At 38.5% G+C, this 22,435-nt stretch overlaps 1 protein-coding gene across 1 annotated transcript; it reads left to right on the top strand.

Moving 5' to 3' along the window:
• The first annotated feature begins 9,426 nt into the window (after nucleotides 1-9,426).
• LOC108570283 lies at nucleotides 9,427-19,773 on the top strand. The gene is made up of 4 exons (XM_017932120.1): nucleotides 9,427-9,530; nucleotides 12,428-12,550; nucleotides 17,713-17,830; nucleotides 19,407-19,773. The coding sequence occupies exons 1-4, from the start codon at nucleotides 9,427-9,429 to the stop codon at nucleotides 19,455-19,457; spliced, it is 396 nt and encodes a 131-aa protein (XP_017787609.1). The 3' UTR covers nucleotides 19,458-19,773.
• Nucleotides 19,774-22,435: the final 2,662 nt, after the last annotated feature.

The following is a 22,435-nucleotide window of genomic DNA, read 5'->3' as shown; positions in this document are numbered from 1 at the left end:
GCAGACAACGTTCTGACGAGGATGTCGCGCGTGCCAATAACAGGCTATTAACATTTTCGAATTCCTTCACAGAACACGCCTACGAGAATCTCCGCAACTGAGCAGTTGCGAGTTCCAATACGATGTTTCACATCTTTTATTAAAGTTTCCTAGGAATTCCGCCGAATATGGACCGCGGATCTCTTCGAACGTCGTGGGCAGCTTTCCATTCGACGAATTGGCCCAACTTCTCCTTTCTTTTTACTTGCAATACGAAATACGTCAATGAGGACGTCAATCTTTTCCTGTAAAATGGTACAGAACAAATGTTTTTTTTCTGATTCGTCGTTATAGACGCCAATTCGAGTGTCGTTTATCTAATTTCAGATTTATCTTAGCGGTGATATCGAGGGAACAAAGATTGGCGCAATTTTTGGGAAAAAATCAACGACTTATTGCTGTGGCTTAAAACGTTGGAAAATTGTCCTGAAAATTTAGTATATAATGAAATCTTTTCATTCAGCAGTGTTAGAAGAAGCGAGATACAAGATCTCGAATACTCTAATTGCAAACTCTATTCGTCGAGAGATTTGTTGTTACGATCTTCGAGATATTAACATACAAGTACAAGATTAATACACTGATAAACAAGATTTTAACATCAAGGATGTTATCGATTCACGTACGAAGATACGAGTAGACGAGAAAGTACGCTGCACACGTAATTCAATTACCGAGAAATGTTCATCTTTGTGACGTTCGCACGGTGAAAGGTGAAAGGAGGAAGCGAATTTTAAAACATCCAGTTCAATGGGAACCTGTGATATGTAACATTCGTGTTTTTTTTCAAAATTTCAAAGCTATTTGTAGATATTAATTATAATTCATTTCGTTTCAACGAACGTTCATATTGCAAAGTTTCAATTTCATTGTGAATTTCTTTTTCGATTCGGTAGATACTACGAAGTATCGATGGTATTTACGCTATTCACACAATCTCGAATCACTTGACGAAGGTATATCAGGAAAAAGCAACTTGAAACCTCCAATTCGAGAACCGTCGAATTCCAGTCAAATTTTATTTCGTTTTATTTATATTTGTTAATTCGTTCATTTTGCGGGGCAAATTCGTTAAGATGCAGAATCGAGCTAAAAAGAAGATTGGAAATATTTACAAAATTTCAAATATTACGTTTAATCATTTAACTGTTATAGAATATGAAAAGGCGTGCAATAAAAAAATGCAGAGGAGAGAATAAATTATTAAATAAAAAAATGTGAATATGTAATCATAAACACTGACTACAATTAAACGAAGTAGCTAATAAACTTGGTTACAAAAAAGTTAGAATTAGATAATACTATTTTTAGTCCTAAAATTTGAAAAGGACTCAGCAAAGAAATTAATGTCATTTTTATTATAATTAGCCAAACTGCAGATCCTTAGTCAAAGAGTCGGCACGCCTAATTCAGATAGATAAGCGATAATTCGGCGGATGTAACAAAGATCAAGCGGTACCCACGTCAGATATAGTCCGACTGGAATTATTTTAAATGACAAAGTGAACACTCGTGCGTAATTTTTATCACCGACGCTCGACAATTTCCGATACCTTATCAATCGGATCTTCCTGCAAAGGAGTAGTCGATTTGAATGGATACGAAACGATGAATCTAATCTTGTGCAAGAGAAGGAAATTTTTAACGATTCTTTTTCTCGTTAACTTTTTTGAAAAGTTTCATCTTCATTGGAAGATTCATTCGAAACAATGTTTGCACGACGAGAAGTCTGACAGAATTTTCCAATGTAAATGACAAATGAGGAGGCAACGATCTCGTGCAGAATGTGGAAAATAAATTCGAACGAATAAAGAGTGCTTCGTTGAACGGGAAATTATATCTACTTGTCGAGTCGATCAGAAACTTTTAAGTGGAGGAACGTTTGCATTCCGTACGGTTGTCGAGAGCAACTTTTCCGAGGCGTTCGACGCGTAAAATTCCCACGCGTAAAGAATGTAACGACGTTACATTTGTTGCTTTACTTCTTAGTACTCAATTCGTGAAATCCGATGGGAGACGTTTGAAGTGGCCATTGTGTCGCGTCTTTCTGCTAAAGGTTACTGCGATCTCCTGACAAATTAGCGTAGGAAGGTACACAAGGATCTCCTTCATTTTTATCGGTAAATTGTAGTACTCTAATCACAAAAAATTGGATGCAATCCTTTAAAAAAAAAAATCAAACTAAAAACCAAATTTTTAAATTTGTCATATACAGCAAATAACAAATATTCCAGAATTTTGATTGAAAAACGTTTTGATTTATGTACTGACGTATTTTTTCAAATTTAACGTCATTCAGTAGGCTTGCCACCTTATAAAGGTATCATGCATTCCTTTTTACCGTTTTTCATTCCATCACAATAAATTGTCAAACTCAAAGTCAAAGAATTTTCATTACACGCTGTATTATTTCCTTGTAATAGTCGGAATCTCGATGATTAATTCATTTAGACGATAATTACAGCCACTACTATCGTAAATTGAAGAAAACAGTTATGAAATACGATCAATGAATAAAATTTCCACAGTTAACTCATTCAACTATCACGTTCTCCAAAATGGCCGACGGTATTAGTCATCCGCCATTGAGAGGCTACGCAAGAGAAGCGGCATTCTCGAATAAAAGAGAAACTAAGGGGATTTTATCGGTTATTATCGCTGACTAATGCCACTTGTGAGAAGATTATCGACACCATGATCGAGGCGCCTGTTTCGGAATTGTCGGAAAAATCATCGAACATGTGTTCCGATCGCAACCTTATCGTGCACGAGTCGAATGTGGAGCATGTGGATGCAGCAATAGATAAACAGGCACCATAATCTATCCCATAATCGAACTGGCCAGGATTCCACCGACGGCGAACGGTGATTTCCACTTTTGTCACGAGGCCTTCTGCGTCATCGTGTAGAAAAAAAAAAAAAAAACAGTGTAGCCAATAGTAGTCGAAGCGTTTCGCGTTGTGAAAGCAAATTTATTCGTTGGGAAGTCCAATGGAAACGCCTTGGGCGAGCTTGAAAGTAAAACAGGAACCTTTGAGATCCTTTCGTTTCCTGTTCGGGAAATTTTAGCTGATTTGTTTGAGTTGCTCCGGTCAAATGATGCTCCACGTGAGGCTGCACTATGGTTCTCGAGATTCGTTGTTTTATACACTTTGGAAGAGTAGCTTTCTTAGAATTTTGTTGCTTCTGGGACAATTTTGAGCTCGTGGCTCCTTTTTTTTCACTTGCGATGATTTTTGATATTCTTCAATTTTTTTAAATCTGTTGAAATTTGACCTAAATATAGAGATGTTTCTATATGTCTGTGTTATAAAGAAGATAAAAGTGGCAAATTGCATATAACAAAGTGTCTTTTTTTTTCAGGTGTCTGCGCAACAAGAGAAAATTAGGCAAAGTATCATTGTGAAACACTTAGGCTCTAATCCGGTTTGTACTGTGACGAAAGTTTTAAGAAATTGCATGGTGAAGGTGTTGCAGGAACTGGTTTCGAAATTATTCCTCTATTTTATTTTTATAATTATTTCTTCTATTTTATTCTTCAATTTATCTTCTATTTTAAGGCTTGTCATCAACCAAAAATAATTAAACAAACGATGACTCAAACGAATGTAAAAAATTTAATAGACCATCGTTAGCGATCCCATAATTTCCCAAAATCTCCTCGTTTTTTGTAACTTTCCGACCAATTCACGCGACTACTGCGTGACAGAAACTACACGATTAGGTTCGAATCTCGTGTTTGCTAACTTTCCATGATAAACACTTGTAATCGTGTTCGACTAAACTCGAGACCTTCAATTTCTGAAAAACTATCGCTCAACAAATAAAAATCAAGCGTGTAATTCACGAGAAAAAAGATTGCACCGATTAAACGATTAAAAAAAATAATTAAATTTCACACGTTCGATTTATCTCTAATATTTTCAGAAAAGATTAGTTTAAACAGAAGGTAGAATAATTTTGTATTCACCGCACCATTTTCCATTTGCCGATTGTGCTTTTCTAATGCACCATCGTCTCGAATTTCACGCAAACGACGGTAATTGGTTAACCATTTTCGATAAAATGTGCCTCGAATCGAAGTAGAACTCGACGTGAGAAGAATTTCAAGTATACACCAAGAGGAAGAAAGCCATTGCACTGGACCTTTATCCGATTTCTACGGGAGCTACTTCGAACGTTACCAATTCAGGCGTCGAACGTCGAACTTCCGCAAACTTCTCGTTCTATGGGCCAAGTGAATTTTCAGCGTGACGAGTTAAAGCTATTTCACGAAAGAAACGTGCTCCTATCGGCTACATATCTGCGTACTAAGGACAACAGGGACATTTTCGACTCATAAAACGCGTCATTACTCGAATCTTTGATTCTGAGTGCTCCTATTGTTTTGTCACATAAATTTATACGTGAATTTCGCATAAATTTTTAATATTGCTATAAAGCAAGGCAAGTCGTAAACACTATGTTGGATTTCTGAAAAATTCATTATTAAAGCGTAGAACGTAAGTGTAACTTTACCATTATTCTGTGAGTAAGATGTAAAATAAGTTTAGTTCAGTTCTTTCAGCATTGAGCTCAACTCGTACTTCTGTGTGCTTTAGAAAAGTGCAGAGTTTTTAGTCAGCTTTCGAAAGTTCAGATTTCAAAGGGGACGTTTTAGGAAAATTGACCTGAGCTGTACAGACATGCAGTTTGAGGAAAGTTGCTTCACAATGAAAACATGAAAGATATTGTACAGTTTTATTCTCTCTTCTTTTTATCTTTGACTTCTTTACGCGCTACCAAACGTACACTTTGCACACTTTTTACCCTAGCAAGCTGTTGGAAGGATTAATTTCAAATTTTACACAGATTTTACACAATTCGTTCGTTTGCAATCATTGAACACAATTACTTTCTGACACAAAAATGATCGACGACCTAAACAAATTGTTTTACGAAAACAATTGAGGTTCAAAACTTTTTGGTCACTTTTTCACTCTTTTTAGGGATTTTTAGGGTTGAAAACCCTTTAAGTGATCAATTTTTTCAAAGAAGTCCGTTTTCTTCTCCACTGTACGAAGTTTTTAAACATTCTACCTCTTGATATGCAGGTGCATATTATTCCAAGAGTATCGAAAAAGCTGTCGTAGACAATTAATTAGTTTGAAAGTGATCATGGAGGAGGAACTACTTCGAGGAAACTTTAGCCACTAGAATCTTTACTTTCGTTAAAAGCCATCTTAGGAAAGCTAACAATTATCGCGTAGCTCGTGTAATATACCATGAATAATCCAAGAATTACACAGTGTTTTATCGCGATACGTGTTAAAAAAAGTACAGGCAACTCTGGGCTTGTCAAGAGGAACGCACTTCATCGAACGTTCACGCACCGTAGATATCAAAGAAACTATTATAGATCTGAACATCTCATTGTGTACACAATCAAAGGTGAATCACGTCTACGTAACAAGTAATGATGACTAGCTTCTGGTGATTCGTTGGGTTTTCTTAAATTTTTCCCATTCACGTCAAAATCGTGTGAACTTCTCATTCGCGAGAATCTACTAATGAAAACAGTTTATGTCAACTACTAGGAATAAAATGTTATTTGCAAAAAGTATATCAACGGAGTAACTATAGAACGAGCGTAAGACGAAAATCACGGGAGCGGGAAATTTGAATCGAACGCTCTGTACCAGGACAACTAACATCCTTCTGCTGAGATTTCAACAGAGTTTCTCATTATCGAAGAACGTTTCAGTTCGTTGTTAACGCTTCTCTTTTTCTATTCTTTATAGATCTCCGCGTGAATGACTGTGTTTTTGTAAAAATATCACCCTTCGATAGACTAATTAACACAGAGGAGAGAATTTGATCGAATTGCATCGCTTGAAAAAGAACTACGATACTTTATCTATAAAACAGTGAAAAATAAAACTGTAAAATGCAAATAATCTTTGTAAACTGCATGTTTTCTTTTAACCATTTCAAGCTCCAATCCTCGAGGAAGCCATTTCTGTTTCTTGCAAAATCGACACATGCTCGTAAACTTCGAGCGACAATAAGGGAGAGTTATCCTAAGTTCGAAATGACTGACAAGTATTTAATGTACGAAAGGATGAAATTTACGTGACACGAAAAATTATCGACATCTATCCTTCATATGCCTGACTTAAAAGATAGAAGTATGTACAATTGAGTTCTATGTATTAATTCGTTCGATAAAATTTACTACGATCAGACGTCGTTTTCGAAAATCGTTCGATAAAATGTTGCTCTGTTTATCGCTGGACCGGTAGCCACACGTGAAAATTTCCCGAGAAATCCCATATTTAACGCGGATTCTTTGAAAATCGTGAGAAAAACACGAGTGAAACGCAGACGCCTCTGCGAGTCACTTAAAATTCAGCATCTTTTGCCGGATCCATGGAGAGAAGGTCGTCTCGCAGGAAACAATGCTTTTTTTTCGCCGAAAATAACCTACCTCAAGAATATTTCATCGAGTTCGAGGCTACGCATGCATTTGCACCTGCATCAAGGTCGGCCATTTTCGTTCGATGAACGCAACCTAACCTATTTTACCGTATAATCAAACCGAACGAAAAAAGAACGCGCCGTTGGATTAAAGAACACAAAGGAACAATATTAATCGAGAGATTACGTGTTTACTAATCGTTCGATACTGAAATTCATTGCTTCTGGAGAACCATCGAGAAACGAATCTAGAGTAACGCGAGCGCGATTTATGGGACGAGGTACGTAGCTCTGGGATTCCCCTGGCTCCTAGATTTAAGTCTGATCGAGTGGCGCTCGCGATGGGAAACAATTTAGCACACGACAAGAGATTTTCAGAAAATATCACGGCAAATTTACATTTTCCTGCGATATATATACATAATTGGGATTTGTTTAGCTTGCAATTTGAACATTGACAATACTTCGATGGAATATTTAGAAGGATGATAATTTTCAATTTTTGAGTACTTCAAAATTGAGGAATTTGTTTAATTACAGAATTTTTTTTTTAAATGTGCAGATATTTCAATACTCTACTGTGCTCGAATTTTTATGGAAAATTGCGTTTTAATAATGATCGAAGTACGACGATAACTTGAGAAAACGCGAATGTTGCTAAACTAAAGTAAATTATAATAAAAGTGATTAGTAGCAGTAAATGCGATAGTAATATATTGCATCATAATTGTTTCTATTGGAAAATATGAAAAATGAGTTCACGAGTAAGCAATGACGCCGCATTCCGATATCTACTATGGTGTTTCAAATTAACTTATACGTCACTCACGACGTTCTTTATGTAAGCGACGATGATAGATTTGCACTGGAAATTACCTGAAGGGAATTTTACAGTAACTGCGTTACCTAATCTACGATCGAATCTTTCCAAAGTTGGCACTTTATCAGTCCACTGATTTTTTACCTTTGTACAGCTGGTGATCGAATTATTATGACTATTTCGAAATTACGTATCGTTTGTTCGAGGTTTGAAAAAGAATGGAATTGAAAGTATTGACTTGAAACGAAACCTTTTCTATTGCAAAACGTCTAAATTATTCAACATTTTTTTTTAAACGTATATGTACACCTAACACTATTTTGTCACGCCATCCTTCGAATCTATAATTATGAATGAAAGATGACTCAAAATGTGGTCAAATTGCATATTTATAAGTTAAGAAACAAGAACTGTGTATGTCGCTATTGTTGAAGTTATAATATTACCGAAAAAATAAAATATGTAATTTTTTCATCTGACCGCAATAAATTCATCGTGCATTGTAATAAGAATTTCGAATATGACGAAATCTGCAATCGCGTATTCTGATATAAAATCCTCCAACGAGATTGCCAGACGAACATGCGTGTTTTATACGATCGAGAAGATGTTAAGAAGCGTATCTTTTCGCAAGATAAGTGGACGTTGAATCACTGAGCCACCTGTTTTATGAAAGAGCAACGTTACAAAGTCCCTTTCAAGCTTTATCGTTTCCTCTGTTCGTTGACGCGGAGCTTCATTTTCTAGGCAGAACTAACCTACATTCGCGAGGAATCGTTCAAAAATTCAATTTTCCCTCTCTCTAGAGCTTAAACTTCGCGATAGAGGTCTATTATGTTGGCCAAAGGAATGCAGGAATTTTCGCAGAAAATTGGGAAGCCTTCACGTTAATTCCAAATCGACGGTGGATTCAATATTGATACAATCAAACTGTTATCTACTTGTTCATCTATTTTCTCTCGTTTCACTCAAGATTGTGAGTAATTTTCTGCAACAACGATAATCGAACAATTTAATCGCACGACCTATCTAAAAATTCTAAAGGACGATTCAACTATCTGTACTATTCTTACTAATTTTCTTAGAAATAATTGCCTTATCTGTGTTGCACCATACCAAGCTACCTTAAACAAGCTATAAAGTAGATTATGCTCGTCTGCAAATGACTAACAGAAATATTCATTTCTTTCACGAATCTTCGTCCTCCTTCGGAATTTTAACTTCACCTACTTTGCACAGATACACCTTCGACGACAAAATATTCACCGTCAAAGGGTTCACGCTCATGAATAAACTATCGTTACTTCCCTAAACAGACGCTTGTTTTCGTCTCTCACGAGCCCTTACGGAAATCTCCAGAAAGCAGACTTGAAACGGGATCATCCTGGCGATCGTCGATCGGGACCTTGAACTCGTGAATCTTCTGTACTCGTCATCTCCAATCACAAGCGCATCGTGGATCCGCCGAAAAATTCGAGCAGAGTTCACTATGTCACGTGAGTGCATCGTGATCGAGCGAGACGAGCCTTCCAGGCCGCGGGGATTCGTGGATCGCGAAACATCGGAAAGGTGCCTAACCGGCGGAAACTCTGTCGATTATCTCTTCTATTCTCCCTCCCCCTCTCTTGCTGTTCGCCTATACGGGGACAGTGGACGAGGATGGAAAGGTGGAATTCAGGGAAAAGGGTCGAAGTCTAGGTAAAGAAATAAAAGTGAGGGAGGATCTGGTACGAGTGGGGAATGAGCCACGAGCTGAGTGGGGAGGTGGAGGCGGAACTCTCCTTCGAGTATATATGCTCGAAGCGAACGAAGCTACGCTACAGTTCACCAAGAGACAAAAGCGACAAGGAATAGGGACAGACACCTATAGGGAAAACGTGATCACTGTAGGATCATCGAGCAATACGCGAAGCAACGAACGGTTTCCAACAGATCTGTCGGTTTTTGTGAACCTGTTCGAGAAAGTGAGAAAGTGTATCCATTGAACGAGAAGGAAGAAGAAGATCGTGCTGTTTTTCTTTTTGGGATTTATTCGAGGAATCTCCATTGGTTCGGGACTGTTTTGTTCCCGTTTTAATTTCACCCTCGTCAAGGAGATACGAAGTTTCGTTATGGCAGTAAGAAGCAGCCTATTCGCTACGTTGTTGGTGGTTTGTGTTTTGATCGTGGTCCTGATGCCAGCAAACAGCTACGCCAGGCCACCCCCTTTGCTTAGGTAAGAATGATAGTTCTGTAGTGTGGAAAGCTTGTTGTCCGTGGTCCTTTCTTTTTGCATCTTGAGACAGAGAGGCGTGGCTGAGGAATTTTTCACGAATTTCTAATTCAACGTGGAAATTTGCGAAGGTTGCTCTTTAGTCTTTGCTGAGAAGTATTGGAAAATTCTGTAGAGAAATTTTTTGGAAGATTTTAAAAGATGTTGAGAGAAAAATTGTTCTACTTGCTGTAACGCTGAATAACACTAAAATTATTTGGTGCAAAGTAATTTTTAGACTCGTATAAGATTGAAAAGAAAACGTGAAAGTTCCTCGATAACAACGAGAACCTCCCTCAACTTGTTGCACATCCACGTGAAACCACAGAAAACTTGCACTTTTCACACACTCCAAAGTACGCGATTTTTCTAACTAACCCTTGAAAAAAATCGAAAGAAACGATTTTCTCGCGGTTCCGTCGAAAATTTTCCTCTACATGTCGAAGGAAAATCCCACTGGAACGTCACACTAGTGAACCTTTCGACTCTCGATCATGATCACTATCTGACCGATTAATTTTATCGAATTATTTTCGACCGGTCGCGACAATTTTTAGCCGTATCTCGATGTCTATCCCCGTAAAATCGCGTTACACATCGGAGTCACTCGACGAGAGCCACGACAAAAGAGGGATGAATCGATGGATTTCGATTAAGGCCGTGTTCCTTTATTTTTTCCCTCTTCCTCTTTTTTCTTCCTTTCTGCCCCATGGATGCTGATAACGCGACGTGCAGATAGCCGGAGCTTTGTTGCACACGCGGGAGATTAGCATGTCGATTAAAGGAGACGAAATTGACGACGATCGGCAAACACGGTATTATATCCATCGTGCATCCTCCAATATCACCGGCGTCGCGCCTTTTTTCTTTCGCCCGCCAATATGAATTCGCGCGGGATTTAACTATCGGCGGAATCACTCGAAAGGGTTGGAATTAAAGGGAAACAAGAGATAACGGGGATCAAGGAAATATGTTTCGACTCGGTGAAATTACTTTTGTTATCTCGTTATGGAATAAGTGTGATAAAGCTGGGGACAATTTTCAAAAATTTTCGTTTCCATACCGAGATTCTTAAATGAAAATTATCGACTAATTCCTGGTAATATACATTTCTCATTTCTTTATGGAAAGTGTTTAATAAAGCTGAGAGAATTTTTGAAAGATTTTGAAAAAATACTTGTTACTTTCCATACTTTGTCCTGGAAATGCCAAAAATCTAGTAAAGTCTCTAAAAGAATACTTCAATTTTCGCATGCAAATTATTTTTAAACTCTCGAAAATCTGCATACTCGAATTTCTAAGTATCGATCACTTTTAATATTTCTTTAAAAGAAAATGTAACTTAAAGTTAATGTAACTTGCAAAAATTTCTCTCGTACCACTCTCACTTCTAAAAATCCATACCAAATTCGAATAAAAAAAAAGTTCCAAAACAAAAAGCTCCGATCTCTAAAACTCCAGATTTCACCAATCACCTTAACCTCATCGATCGCTAATCAAGTCACGCGCGAGGCTACGCGAGAAGGTAAACTCGGCCGTCGTCGAACGCGATGAAACATTGATGACAGAAAAGAAGCGGGAAAAACGAGGATAAAGCGTTCCAGCAGCCTCCAAAGGGGACGCAAGAGCGTCTCGTGAATGTTGAAGTCGCAACAGGTTGCAAATTCGCGAAGAAACGATCGCTAAGGGACAACGACCGGCGTGGCAATTAGCCACGGTTTTTCCTTAAGCATGTCTCGCGGGAATGATTTGCGACATCGATTTCACGGCTCGACTCGTGAAAGTTCGTTCACTGATGTAATTACGCCATGCTGCGAGTCATCGTTTGCCTCGGTAATACACCGTTGCAATAATCTTCTCGCTTCGTCTCTCTACATCTCTTTTCAGACGATTCACTCTCGCGGCTCGATATTACCGCTCGTAGAAAATTTATCGTAATGTAACCGAGATTTATCGTGTCATCGATATCTATGCCGAGATACGAGGCCACCTTGTTCCCGTTTATTTCACACTTTGCACAATTCGAGAGTTCTTCTAGAAAACACTGTAAGCGCCAAATTTGAAGAATTTTGATTTTCGTCGTTCACAGTGTTTCCTGTAAGTAGTTCTTCGATTACAGGTACTTCGAATTTCAGTACTGAAATGAAGAATCAGGGACCGCTGAGTCATTGGTTATGTGAAAATTTGTCGGAGTCTGTCTTTCAGACGGGCTATCTGACGTATAATTATAGAAGCATGTTTCACGATGATATAAGACATTTAACACTTCGATTTCTCTCCCTTCCTTCGAGCTAAATTACTCATCCATCTATTTGTTCGACGTGTCGAGTTAATTATAGACACCTGTTCCGCAAATAAGCTGCTATTAGAGAAAGATAAGGAAGTCTCGTTGGATTTTCCTTGGCCGTGAAGGCTGTTTGAAGCGTGATACACGTTTTCGAATAATAGCAAATTACCATTATTTTCTGTCCATACTTCGCACATTTTCTTCCCTCGTTGAACTGTTCTACTTCTGTGTAAAATTCTTACGCACCTAACACGAAAAACGCGGACCTTATCGATTATTATACATGTATCAAATTGACGGTTAAAAATATATCCGGCGTTCCAGAGATAAGGATATAATTGCGCTCCTATTTTTGTGACACACTATCGGCCACGGCGATTAACATTTATTTTAAATCTCGAAATCGCTCTATTTTGACCCTTCATCTGAATATTCGATCTCACGAAATATCAAAAATACGTATCACGAACGAGTGTTTTTCTTTTTTCGAGTCTGAAGGTACTTTTTTTTTTTAGTTTTGTTAGAAATTTCTTTTCACCGAATTAATGTCCCATTGTTAATATGATTTTTACAGTAGACAGAGGAGGGTGTCAGATCAGAGGCTCGCCGAAATAGAGACGCTTCTGGGGCTGCAGAACGTCAGGGGCAGAGTTGTGACGGTCCCCGTTGCATTCGGCATGTTGGATCCAGATAAGATGTAAGTAATTACGTAAATAACGCTCCTTTATCGACGATGATTTATTGTTCTACTCTTATCAGCTTCGCCAAACATTATTAATACGATTTAAAATTGCAACTGCAAAACGTCTCGGATAAGCAATCATCTTTCCAATCTTGATACGAATTTTTCCCAAAAATATAACGAAATAAAATTTCGATAATTCTTCGGTTTCTTCCCTTATCTCGATTGAAGGGTTATTGATTACGTCACTGCGAATGGAATTATTCGTCGAATTCAAGAGGTCAATGGTTTACAAAAAGAACTCATTTTAATTCTCAAATGTTCTCGATAGTAATTATTTTGAAAATTTTTCTTCATTTTATTGCACAGAATTTTCCAAATTGAAGTAAAATATATGGTAGCATAAGATTTATGCAAATTATGTAAAAATTGTATTTAAAAAAAATAGTACTATTGACCAAGAGAAACCAAAAAATTTTTCCGTCATTGATATTAATTATCAGTAACCAAACAAATTTCAAACGATCGATATAGGTTATCAGAAACGAAAAAGATTTTCGTCATCGATAATGACTACTGGTAACCAAAAACAATTTTCGTCATCGATAATAGTTATCTGCAACCGAAAAATTTAAATCATTTAACTCGTCATTCGTAACCAAAACGTCTAAGATTTAACATTTTTCAATCACGTTAAATTCTGGAAGATCTCCTTTAACTCAAGCAACAAATCGACGATTTTTTAAATAATTACTCTTTTTGGTCCCTGAAATGAATCAATTCCCTTTCGATTAACGCAGAAGCTTACCATCAAGCATCGAGCCTGATCGTCCTAGCATAAATCTTCTACTGACCGTGGGAATTCGTGGAGATAACAAACGTTGCTCTATCAATCTCTCCAGATCAGACTCACGCGAACGATAACCTCTCTCAAGGAAGAACTAGAACTCTTCTTTACATAATTCCCACCGTTCGAAATCACCGCGAGAAAATCCTGTTTCGATCACTGTAGCGACATCTCAGCGACTCACGAAACTCTCCCTACGAGTGTGAAACGAAACGGAAGGATGAACTTCGCTAATTCTCGAAGAAGAAGCAAAACAGAAGCACCTCGCGTTGCATCATCGCGTATGTATCTATATACACGTGAACCGAAAATAACGATCTATTTAAAAAGAAGAGAAAAAGAAGAAGAAAGTAAGCAAAGAGAAAAATTGGAAGGAAGCTATTCCTGTGGTGCAACGAGTCTGATTCTAGGTTTCAGGAATCCTCTGCTCGGAAACACGTCACTTGCTAAACACCGTCTATTTCCAGAATCTCATCTGGTTGTGCCTTTTAATTCTTCTTCTGCTGTCGCGAATTTCCGCGCAAGGTAACTCGAAAGAAGAGAGAGAGAGAGAGAGAGAGAGGGGAAAGATGGAAGATAGAATTCGCGGGAAATGTGGCGCACGTCCGCGAGCAGGGACATTGAAATTCAACTTGTTGCTTCGTGTCCGCGTGACGAGACGGAAAACCACCCTCGAACGAGGGAGAGAAATATGGTTCGGGTAAGGAAGAGGAGAGCTAGAGGAGGGATGGTCACGTAAAACGAGAAAGAACGGCCTACTAATACCGGAAGATATGTCGCGGAACAGTTGGACAGGTTGCTTGAAATGTTATTAACTCCCGTGTCTGTCTCACTGCCGGGGGAAAATGATTCTCTCGTCCGCCGCGTGGAAATTGGTTCGTTCGAGGTAATGGAGAGATACGGTTTTTGGGTAATATTTTTTCGACGCCAACCGGGGGGCGTGAATTGAAGTTAATTTCGTGGAACGTGGTTTTTTATGCGAATGGGTTGGTTTCAGGGTTTGGGGACATTTTGGACAATTCGTATTCGTTTCTCCTCGCGAGAAGGCTTTTGGAGAATCGCGAGACTTGATAGTGGGAAATTTTAAAATTTAGTCGATTGTTGGGTTGAAAAAGAAAAATTGAATTGGACGAGAAATTAACGTTAGATCAGGTGTGATGATAAAAATTATCATGAATAAGAATATATACAGTACTGTGTTAAAAGATCTTAGAGAGCCTGAAAACAAACAGGGGGAGGTTGTACGTTTTCGTATAGAATTGCAACGATTAACGCAATCTACTGGATGGAAAAAGCTAAAATTCGACTTCAGTATAATTTTAGAAAGAAATGTTACAAAATTAGACAAAATTTCTCAGAATAGAACAGTCGATACGAATGTACCATACGAGATTTTTCTTGTCTTCGCTGTTCAAATGAAATAGTTGAAAATTGTTTGTTATCGTTCAAAGACTGGTATTTTGCAGAAATAGATTTTCAAAAATAAACGTATATCGCTGTACGTTTAAAAATAGGAAGATAACGGGAATGCAAGACGATTCACCTAAGGATCTCGAATTATTCCACGTTTGCCCCGTTCACATCGAACATTGTACTTTCCAAGTAGCACGTTTATTATGTAAAGAGTTGCAGTGTCAAATTTATGCTAAGTTACGTAGCTACACTATATTACAGTAGACTGTACCGGAAAACAGGCTTGCTTCAAAGGGAAACGGAATACAAAATTACAGAAGAAGAAACACTCTGCTAATGGAAGATGAGATAATAGATAACACGCGATAATTTGGACGAGTAATCTCGCGAAAGGGACCCGCGGGAGTTGCGATTTCTTCCTTCTTGCTCGAACTCAAAGGACCCAAAAGGGTTGTGATTGAGAAACAGGCCGTTAAACGTGACACAAATTCACAAAGAAGAATCAAGAATTTTATTAGAAAACAATGTAACATTCAAAATCTCACTGTTAATCAATAGTGAAGATACTTAAGTATGCAATTTTAGCTTAATTTCACTTAACTGTTACTTAAATCTAAATAAAAAGGACGATGAGTAACACCGGTAGTGTCCAAATTTCAAGTAAAGTAATTTGAGCCAAATTGAAAAATTTCGAAAGCTACACTTATGGTAGCAAAATGTAGCATTAAAGAGTAGAGACATCATGTTGTCGTTCCAAGAGTCTCGTCAAATCATTCATCTACCAATGCATCGTTGACTATTAAGCATACTCGTTCCATTCTATCTCTACTATCACCCACGTTCGATTTAATTTCTACTATCGTCTACATTTCATTCTATCCATGCTATCTTATAAAACATCGAATAGATATACGTAACGACGCAGACAGAATAAAATGTAATCGGGACGTTGGTCCACGTAGAAGAAAGACAGAAATGTCACGCAGGAGGATGGAAAGCTAATGGAGCCTCTAACCGGGTTACCTCTCCTTCGAATGCCCTTCGAATAAATTTCCATTCAACCTTTGGCAAGTGAAAATTTGCTTAAAACCGGATGAAACGAACAATTCCTCCTTTCTTATCCGTTTCGACATCTCAACGTTTCCACTCTCAACGAGTTTACTCTTTAGAAACATCCCTTTCTCGCCAAATTTCTCGCACTCGTACCAAACGTACCCAAATATTCTGTCTTTAAAAAGAAGCTGCTAGAATTCGATCTAAGGTACTTCTCGTCTGCTAACGAATCGTTCAAGTGAGAATTTGAAACGATAGAAGAGGAACTATTCTTCTTCGTCGAAGTTCGTTCACACACTGAAAGCTCGGCACAGTGGATCCACTGGTGGAAGTGGCGTTTTTATTTCCAGCCAGGGATATTCTTCAGCGTGATTGGAGAGAAATTCCCGATGCAAATTCGATTGGAGTGGCGCGTTGTTGTCACGGTCTAGCCGCGACCAATCGTCATTCCTGGATAATTCATCGTCGAAATTCGCGACGCGTTCGTGGAAAAGCACAAGTGGACAGAAGGACACGGATTAAATGGCTGACCAGCATTGGCAATTACGCGGGGAATGCGAATCGAGAGCCAGGAAGCGTGAACTGTCGAAGGAAGATACGGTTTTAATCCTCGTTGCTAGGAAATCCCAGACTCCGGCTATCGATTCCGGCTAAATTCCATGTAAAATCCTCGATTTTCGGTTCAACTTCGAGTCACGAATATTTTATCGAGCATTCGGGAATATGCACATAGAAATGAATGCTGAAGAATAGACTTCTTAATTTCAATTATATTTCTTGTGACACAGATTGTGAATAATTTATATCCTTTTAGCGACAGAAGATACATTTTAGCATAAACGTGAAAATTACGAAATCTTTCTACCGCAAATTTAGTAAAAATACAATAGGAAAAATAGTGAAAGAGATATTCGTAGAAATTTCCAGAAGAATTGCAATCGAAGGTGAAAACATTTCAAAAACCGTGAAATCGTGAATGAAACTTCGCTCGTTCACGAAAGCAATTACTTTCAAAATTTCCAAAAAGAACGGAATACGAAGGAAAAATACTAGTTTGATAAAGAATTCCGATAAAACACGAATTAAGAACGTCACAGTGCGCCTCTCTTTATAAATAGCGAAAGAAACGTTATTCGTGGTACAATCTTCCCTTTGGAGGATTCGCTGATAAGAGAATATTAATGATACAACACCGTTGCGCCAGTACAGTCACGGATTGCACAATTCCAACGATTTTCCGGTCGTCTGGTGTCTAGGCCGATAAGGCTCCTAGAGTAATTTGTACCAAGAGAGATTCCCGGCGATTGCATGCTCGACAGCAATTCTATTGGCACGTGTCACCCTTTCCTTACATTCGGCACGTGTGACACGCGTGATCGCGTGAAATTCCACGGCTGGCTGTTCCTGGTGTAAGAGGGAAAAGGATGAGAAAGGGTGAACGAGAGTGGCCACGGTTGGAAAATATCGCCCGATTTATTCTGTCCGCCACACGAACATATGGCACGAACATTGAACCGCGTGTAATCTTCCATTGAAGCCCAGGAATTTTTTTGCTTAATTTAGCGTGTCATCCGGCTATTTCTATCCGTGGCCATTAATCTGAGAGAAATATACGCTTAAAGTATATATGTGTCCATTTGAGAGTAGAACTGTCGCGAGTTGCTCTCGAGAGTGAAATTTATCGGTATTGAGAGTGACGGCGGAGAGATATTAGCAGCTCTTTTGCAATTCTAGGGATAATTTGATAGTGAACGGAGAGTATTCTCCAGAGAAATTATTATAAAAATCTGTCAGATGAATACGTACGCTAATTGATGGTTTTAAACGGTGGTTCCAATCGAGGTTCTTTTGATTTTTGTTGCAGAGGTCGCAGACGAAGATCCGCCACAAATAACAGATTGGAAACTCTGCAGCGTGTCATGAAAATTATGGCCAATAATCCTGATTTGTCCGACGAAGAGAAGATTCTCTCCTTACCAGGGGTAAGTTATCGATTATGCTCGATTTTTTTATTCCAAGCCGCGAAACTGCAATTTTTGCCAATCTAAACTACAAAAACAACGAATAATGTGATAAAGTTGCCTAAGTGTATAGTGTTGCGTTGCATAGTTGATAGACGGAATCAGTGTAAAGGTGATTTTACATTAATTATCAAACTGACTTTCTTTCTCTCCTGAAAAATCAAGTTTTCGAAATATTTGCTGGAAATTTCTGTTTTTCTTTTGCAACTGTGACAAAATGAAACTAACTGTACACAACGGCATACACACTACCGGCCAAAAGTTTGGAATCGCCGAGCATTGCAATTTACACAAAAATTTCCAGAAAAAAGTCGGCGACCATGTGAATTTTTTATCGTTCGAATCAATTGATAAATGTAGAACTGAGATAAACTTCAAATCTATAAAAAGTGGGAGGTGATTCCAAACTTTTGGCCGGTAGTGTGTGTATATAATAGCATATACCGACAAAATTTCAACAAATGATCTCACTCAGTCATACAATCTTCCTCAATATTTCACAAAACTGTGAATTCAATCGCATCTTAAACAAGATACACGCGTCATGATAATCCTTTTCCCACATTATTATGTAAGCAGTGTAACTCGAATTGCGATGTGTAATCGATCACGATCCTGCACTTGTGTAATACCGACGTTTTATCGTTAATCACGAGGCGCTAACGGATCGTTCCGAATTTTTCCATCGCTAGCTAATTTGCATATGCAATCAGCAGAGATAATTGGTCATGAAATAAAAGTGCCGTTGAATATTGGCACGCGCCTAGTCTCGGTTCGTGATCTCTGCTCTGGAATGGCCTTCTCGCGATGGAAGCCTCTTCTATGCCACGCAATATGCATACACAAGTATGCAATTAATCGTCTTTATCGCGGCGCTTCTTTCGATTTCAATTTACGCCCCGTCGATACGCTACGAGAAATTGAAATCTCCCGATGGAAACGAACATTTCATTCGTGATTACTGAAAGTTGTAGCGACAAAAAATGAATTGCATTGGAACTCGATTCATTTATCAACGAGATCCTAGATATAGATTAGTGTTTTTCACCTGTTCTTCTTCCGACTGAATACATTAAACGCCTAGAATTAATTGACTCTACTTAACTTTCTTCGTACCATAAAATACACGATGTTAAAAAAGTTCATGCAGTTTGACAACCTTCTTAATGATCGAACGATTGGAACATTTATTAAAACGACTTGTGAACTCTGTGCAATACAGTTCGAGTTCTTTGGAGCGATGCTCCCTCGATTTGAATTGTAAATGTCCCTCGGTGCACTTCTTCCAAGTTGATTCTTCAAAAGCTTCCAGTCGAGAGGAGAATTTTATGTTTGATTTCCAACGAAGAGAAAGATACAAATTTCACCCTTCGACGAACATAAACTTCCATCCAAATCATTCCCTACTCGGATCACTTTGAAAAAAAAGGAAAAGTAGAAACAGTACCATGTTATCAACCATAATATCGACAATTTCGCAGAATTTACCCGAGCTGAAACTCTCTCTCTAACCACGAATATTCCCTTTAAATTACAGAAGCTGAAGGAGAGCCGGCGAAGCGTCAACGACGAGTACCAATTCATTTAATTTCAATGCACGACGTCGCGCTGAAACACAGGGCGAACACGGAGACAGAGTCGAGAGAACGAAGAACCAAACAAAAAGTACAATAAAAGAAGAACAACAAGGGGAAGTGGAATCTACGAAAGGAAAACCAAGGATAAAAAAAGAAAAAAAAGAAGAAACGTACATACATACACGATCTCTCGACCCTAAAACGCCGCCTAAACAGTATTACGGACCGTCCTCCGTCCGAGCTTAAATTCTTTAAATAGAACTTACACTATTAGGATACTAAGTTGACTTAAACGCAGAACGGAAGAAAGAATGATCGTCCTTCAACGACCCACCGTCCTGAACGTTCGAGGGAATCGCGGCCATCATGGAACGTTCGTCCTTTTTCGGCGCGATTTTCCCCGATTTTTATTCGTTCCTCAACGTGCGTGCGTGTACCGTTCCACATAGTTCAAATGTTTCTGCTCTTTTTCTCTGAATCTGACTTTCTTTTTTTTTTTAGTGATTTAGTAATTTATTCAACTAGCTTTATTATTCATTATTTATTGATCGTAGTTAGACTGGTTATACCGTAACCTACGCGGAATGTAGTATTTAAAGTTGCATGTGAGAAAATTAGTTCTGTTTTATTTGCTTCAAATGAGATGCAACTTTTTTTTCTATTTTTGGTTGAGTATGTGTGATGAATGAAGAGAATCACTGGTCTGCCGATCGTCTCGCAGTATTCAGATGCGTCTCGACTGTATTTAGGCTTCGTTCGGTTCTTCTTTTCAAGGATTCGCAGTGGATCAACGATCGGAGTTCGAGTAAAATGGACGCAATTAGAAATAGTAGAAGAATTCGTTTAATTCAGAGTTCTTGAATGGTTAAAGGAATTTTAGTCGAATTAATACAATTAGAAAGTTGGAGAAATGATTACGGAAGTTGACGTTGAACCGCTGCGAGTTAAACGCGAACTAGGAAAATTAGAGTTAATTTCATTCACGATCGAATAATTCATTTCCATTTTCTTTTATCTGATACATTGTACATTCGTTTCTCTTTCATGCAGCGGTTTCTCCAAGCTTATGCGATATCTCCTCCTCTTCGGAGGAGAAGTGGGGGAAAAAAAAAGACACGAGGCTGTGACGCGAAACGCATTACTTTGCTTCCCGATTTTTCACGTATCAACGAAAGTATTCTCATTCTTTTTACTTTTCGCTCTTCGAACTTTAACGTCACCCGTTGCTTCCTCTCTTTTCCATAAAAGAAAAGAAAGAGAAACGTGAGAAATTCTCAACGACACCGAAGCAATTCAGGAACTGCTGCTGCCAAAGTTTCATTTCTCTTCTTCCTTAAGAGGCGAATTTCCATTGGAGACACGTATCTCGCGTTTTTATTCAATTTAAGACGTGATGCGTAGTTTATTTATTATTGTCCGTGTACAGATAGTTTATTGTCGTGTTAAGCGATTCGCGAAACCGAGGGAAATGAGAGAGAGAGAGAGAGAGAGATGGGAAAGAAACGACGACGATAAAGGTAGATAATTAATATTTAACGTTGCATCGTTAATTGTTAATTATTCGAAACGAAGAAAAATCAAGTCGTCCCGTTGTAATCCAAGCTATCTGTAATATTGTATAATTGTATTCGTCGACACGTTTTTATTTCTCGTTTCTATAAGTTATTTATTTATTTATTTATTGAAAACCGTATACGTAGAAGCCAGGCAAAGTATTAAAGACAAATGTCGTAATTAACGCGACATCGACGCGTAATATCGATAACGATGCATTCGAAATAATTTCGCTGATCCTTTTCCAATACGATTGTGCGTATTGTTTTATTTATTTGAACGCAATAAAAACAAAAAAATAATAATCAGCTATAAAAGAAACATCGTGTATTTTCACCATTATTTCCCACGTTACCCGTTCCTCCCGAATTTACATACTTCAAGGTGTAACCTTGTGTAACGAGTCACTCTTAAGATTAACCCCATAACGCCGAAAAACAAGTTACTCGTCGATCGCTGACTGTCCCTTCGAAGTCCTGTCCAGCAATTCGTCACCAGAACCAAGTCCACCTTCTCCCCCAAATCCCTTCCTTACAAGTATACCCGAAAAATCCCTTAGCGATCGTTATAGAAACCAAGCGAGTATAGTTAAGAGCTGTCGATCTAGTACACAGCAGAAAACCACAACGTCTCCTCCCTTCGTGAAGTTCGCGCGTTGTAAATTCGGAGTCCGAGGGTATAAGTGTCAATCGATATCTACTTTCCTCCCCGAATTCCAGCGGTAAGGAAAATTGGCACTGTTGGATCTAACAACACCCTATGGAAATAATCAAGTAAGGACAAAAATGTCTCCGGGTTATTTTAAACAAAGGCACTAAGACTTCCACCAGATGCATCTGGTGTCCGCCTTCGAGTCACTCACTGCACAATGCCATACCATAATGTAAACAGTTTCTAGGTATAAGGGGACCCCAACTTTCTTTTGGGTGCCCAGAAACAGTCCTTCAGAAGACGTTTCCTCTGAGACCGTAAATAAATCGTATATTACAAAGTTAAAAGACTATTTCATTCCATAACCCATTTCCAATAGGCACAGTAAGAGGAGATCGATGAAACCGACGATATGGTTGATCGAGAAATTTTCACAGTTCCCTCGTGTAACGAGGAATTAATTAAAAATACGCATCTGAGCTCCCTCTGGAGAAACCATAAGCGAATTATTCTCATGCTGTCGGTAAATGTAGAGTTTATTTCTCAAAATTTTCGAGCCACCCGATAGAGGAGAGACTCGAGTGTCGTATGAAACGAACGAGTTTCGACGTCCGTGCCGCAGGAAGCGGAAGCTTCGCGGATCATTCGATGGAGTATTTAGATGGTCCGGCTAATCACGAGTTGTACTACTGGCAGTGAACTGGCTAGTGGAATTAGTCGTGGTTATTCGAACCGGTTTCTATCGTAGCTATACAGTGTTTTGAAAGAGTACTCTGTAGATTTT

The sequence above is a fragment of the Habropoda laboriosa genome, unplaced genomic scaffold, assembly GCF_001263275.1.
Source record: "Habropoda laboriosa isolate 0110345459 unplaced genomic scaffold, ASM126327v1 scaffold81, whole genome shotgun sequence".
Classification (NCBI taxonomy): Eukaryota; Metazoa; Arthropoda; class Insecta; order Hymenoptera; family Apidae; genus Habropoda; species Habropoda laboriosa.
The sequence above is the reverse complement of the archived record's forward strand: the minus strand, read 5'-3'. Positions and strand labels throughout refer to the sequence as shown.

What these genes read in the sequence shown, in the direction of transcription:
- LOC108570283 (XM_017932120.1), top strand. Translation starts at nt 9,427, where the DNA reads ATGGCAGTAAGAAGCAGCCTATTCGCTACGTTGTTGGTGGTTTGTGTT. An exon ending in AGGCCACCCCCTTTGCTTAG is followed by an intron (nt 9,531 to 12,427) that starts GTAAGAATGATA and finishes TGATTTTTACAG; the next exon opens with TAGACAGAGGAGGGTGTCAG. An exon ending in ATGTTGGATCCAGATAAGAT is followed by an intron (nt 12,551 to 17,712) that starts GTAAGTAATTAC and finishes TTTTTGTTGCAG; the next exon opens with AGGTCGCAGACGAAGATCCG.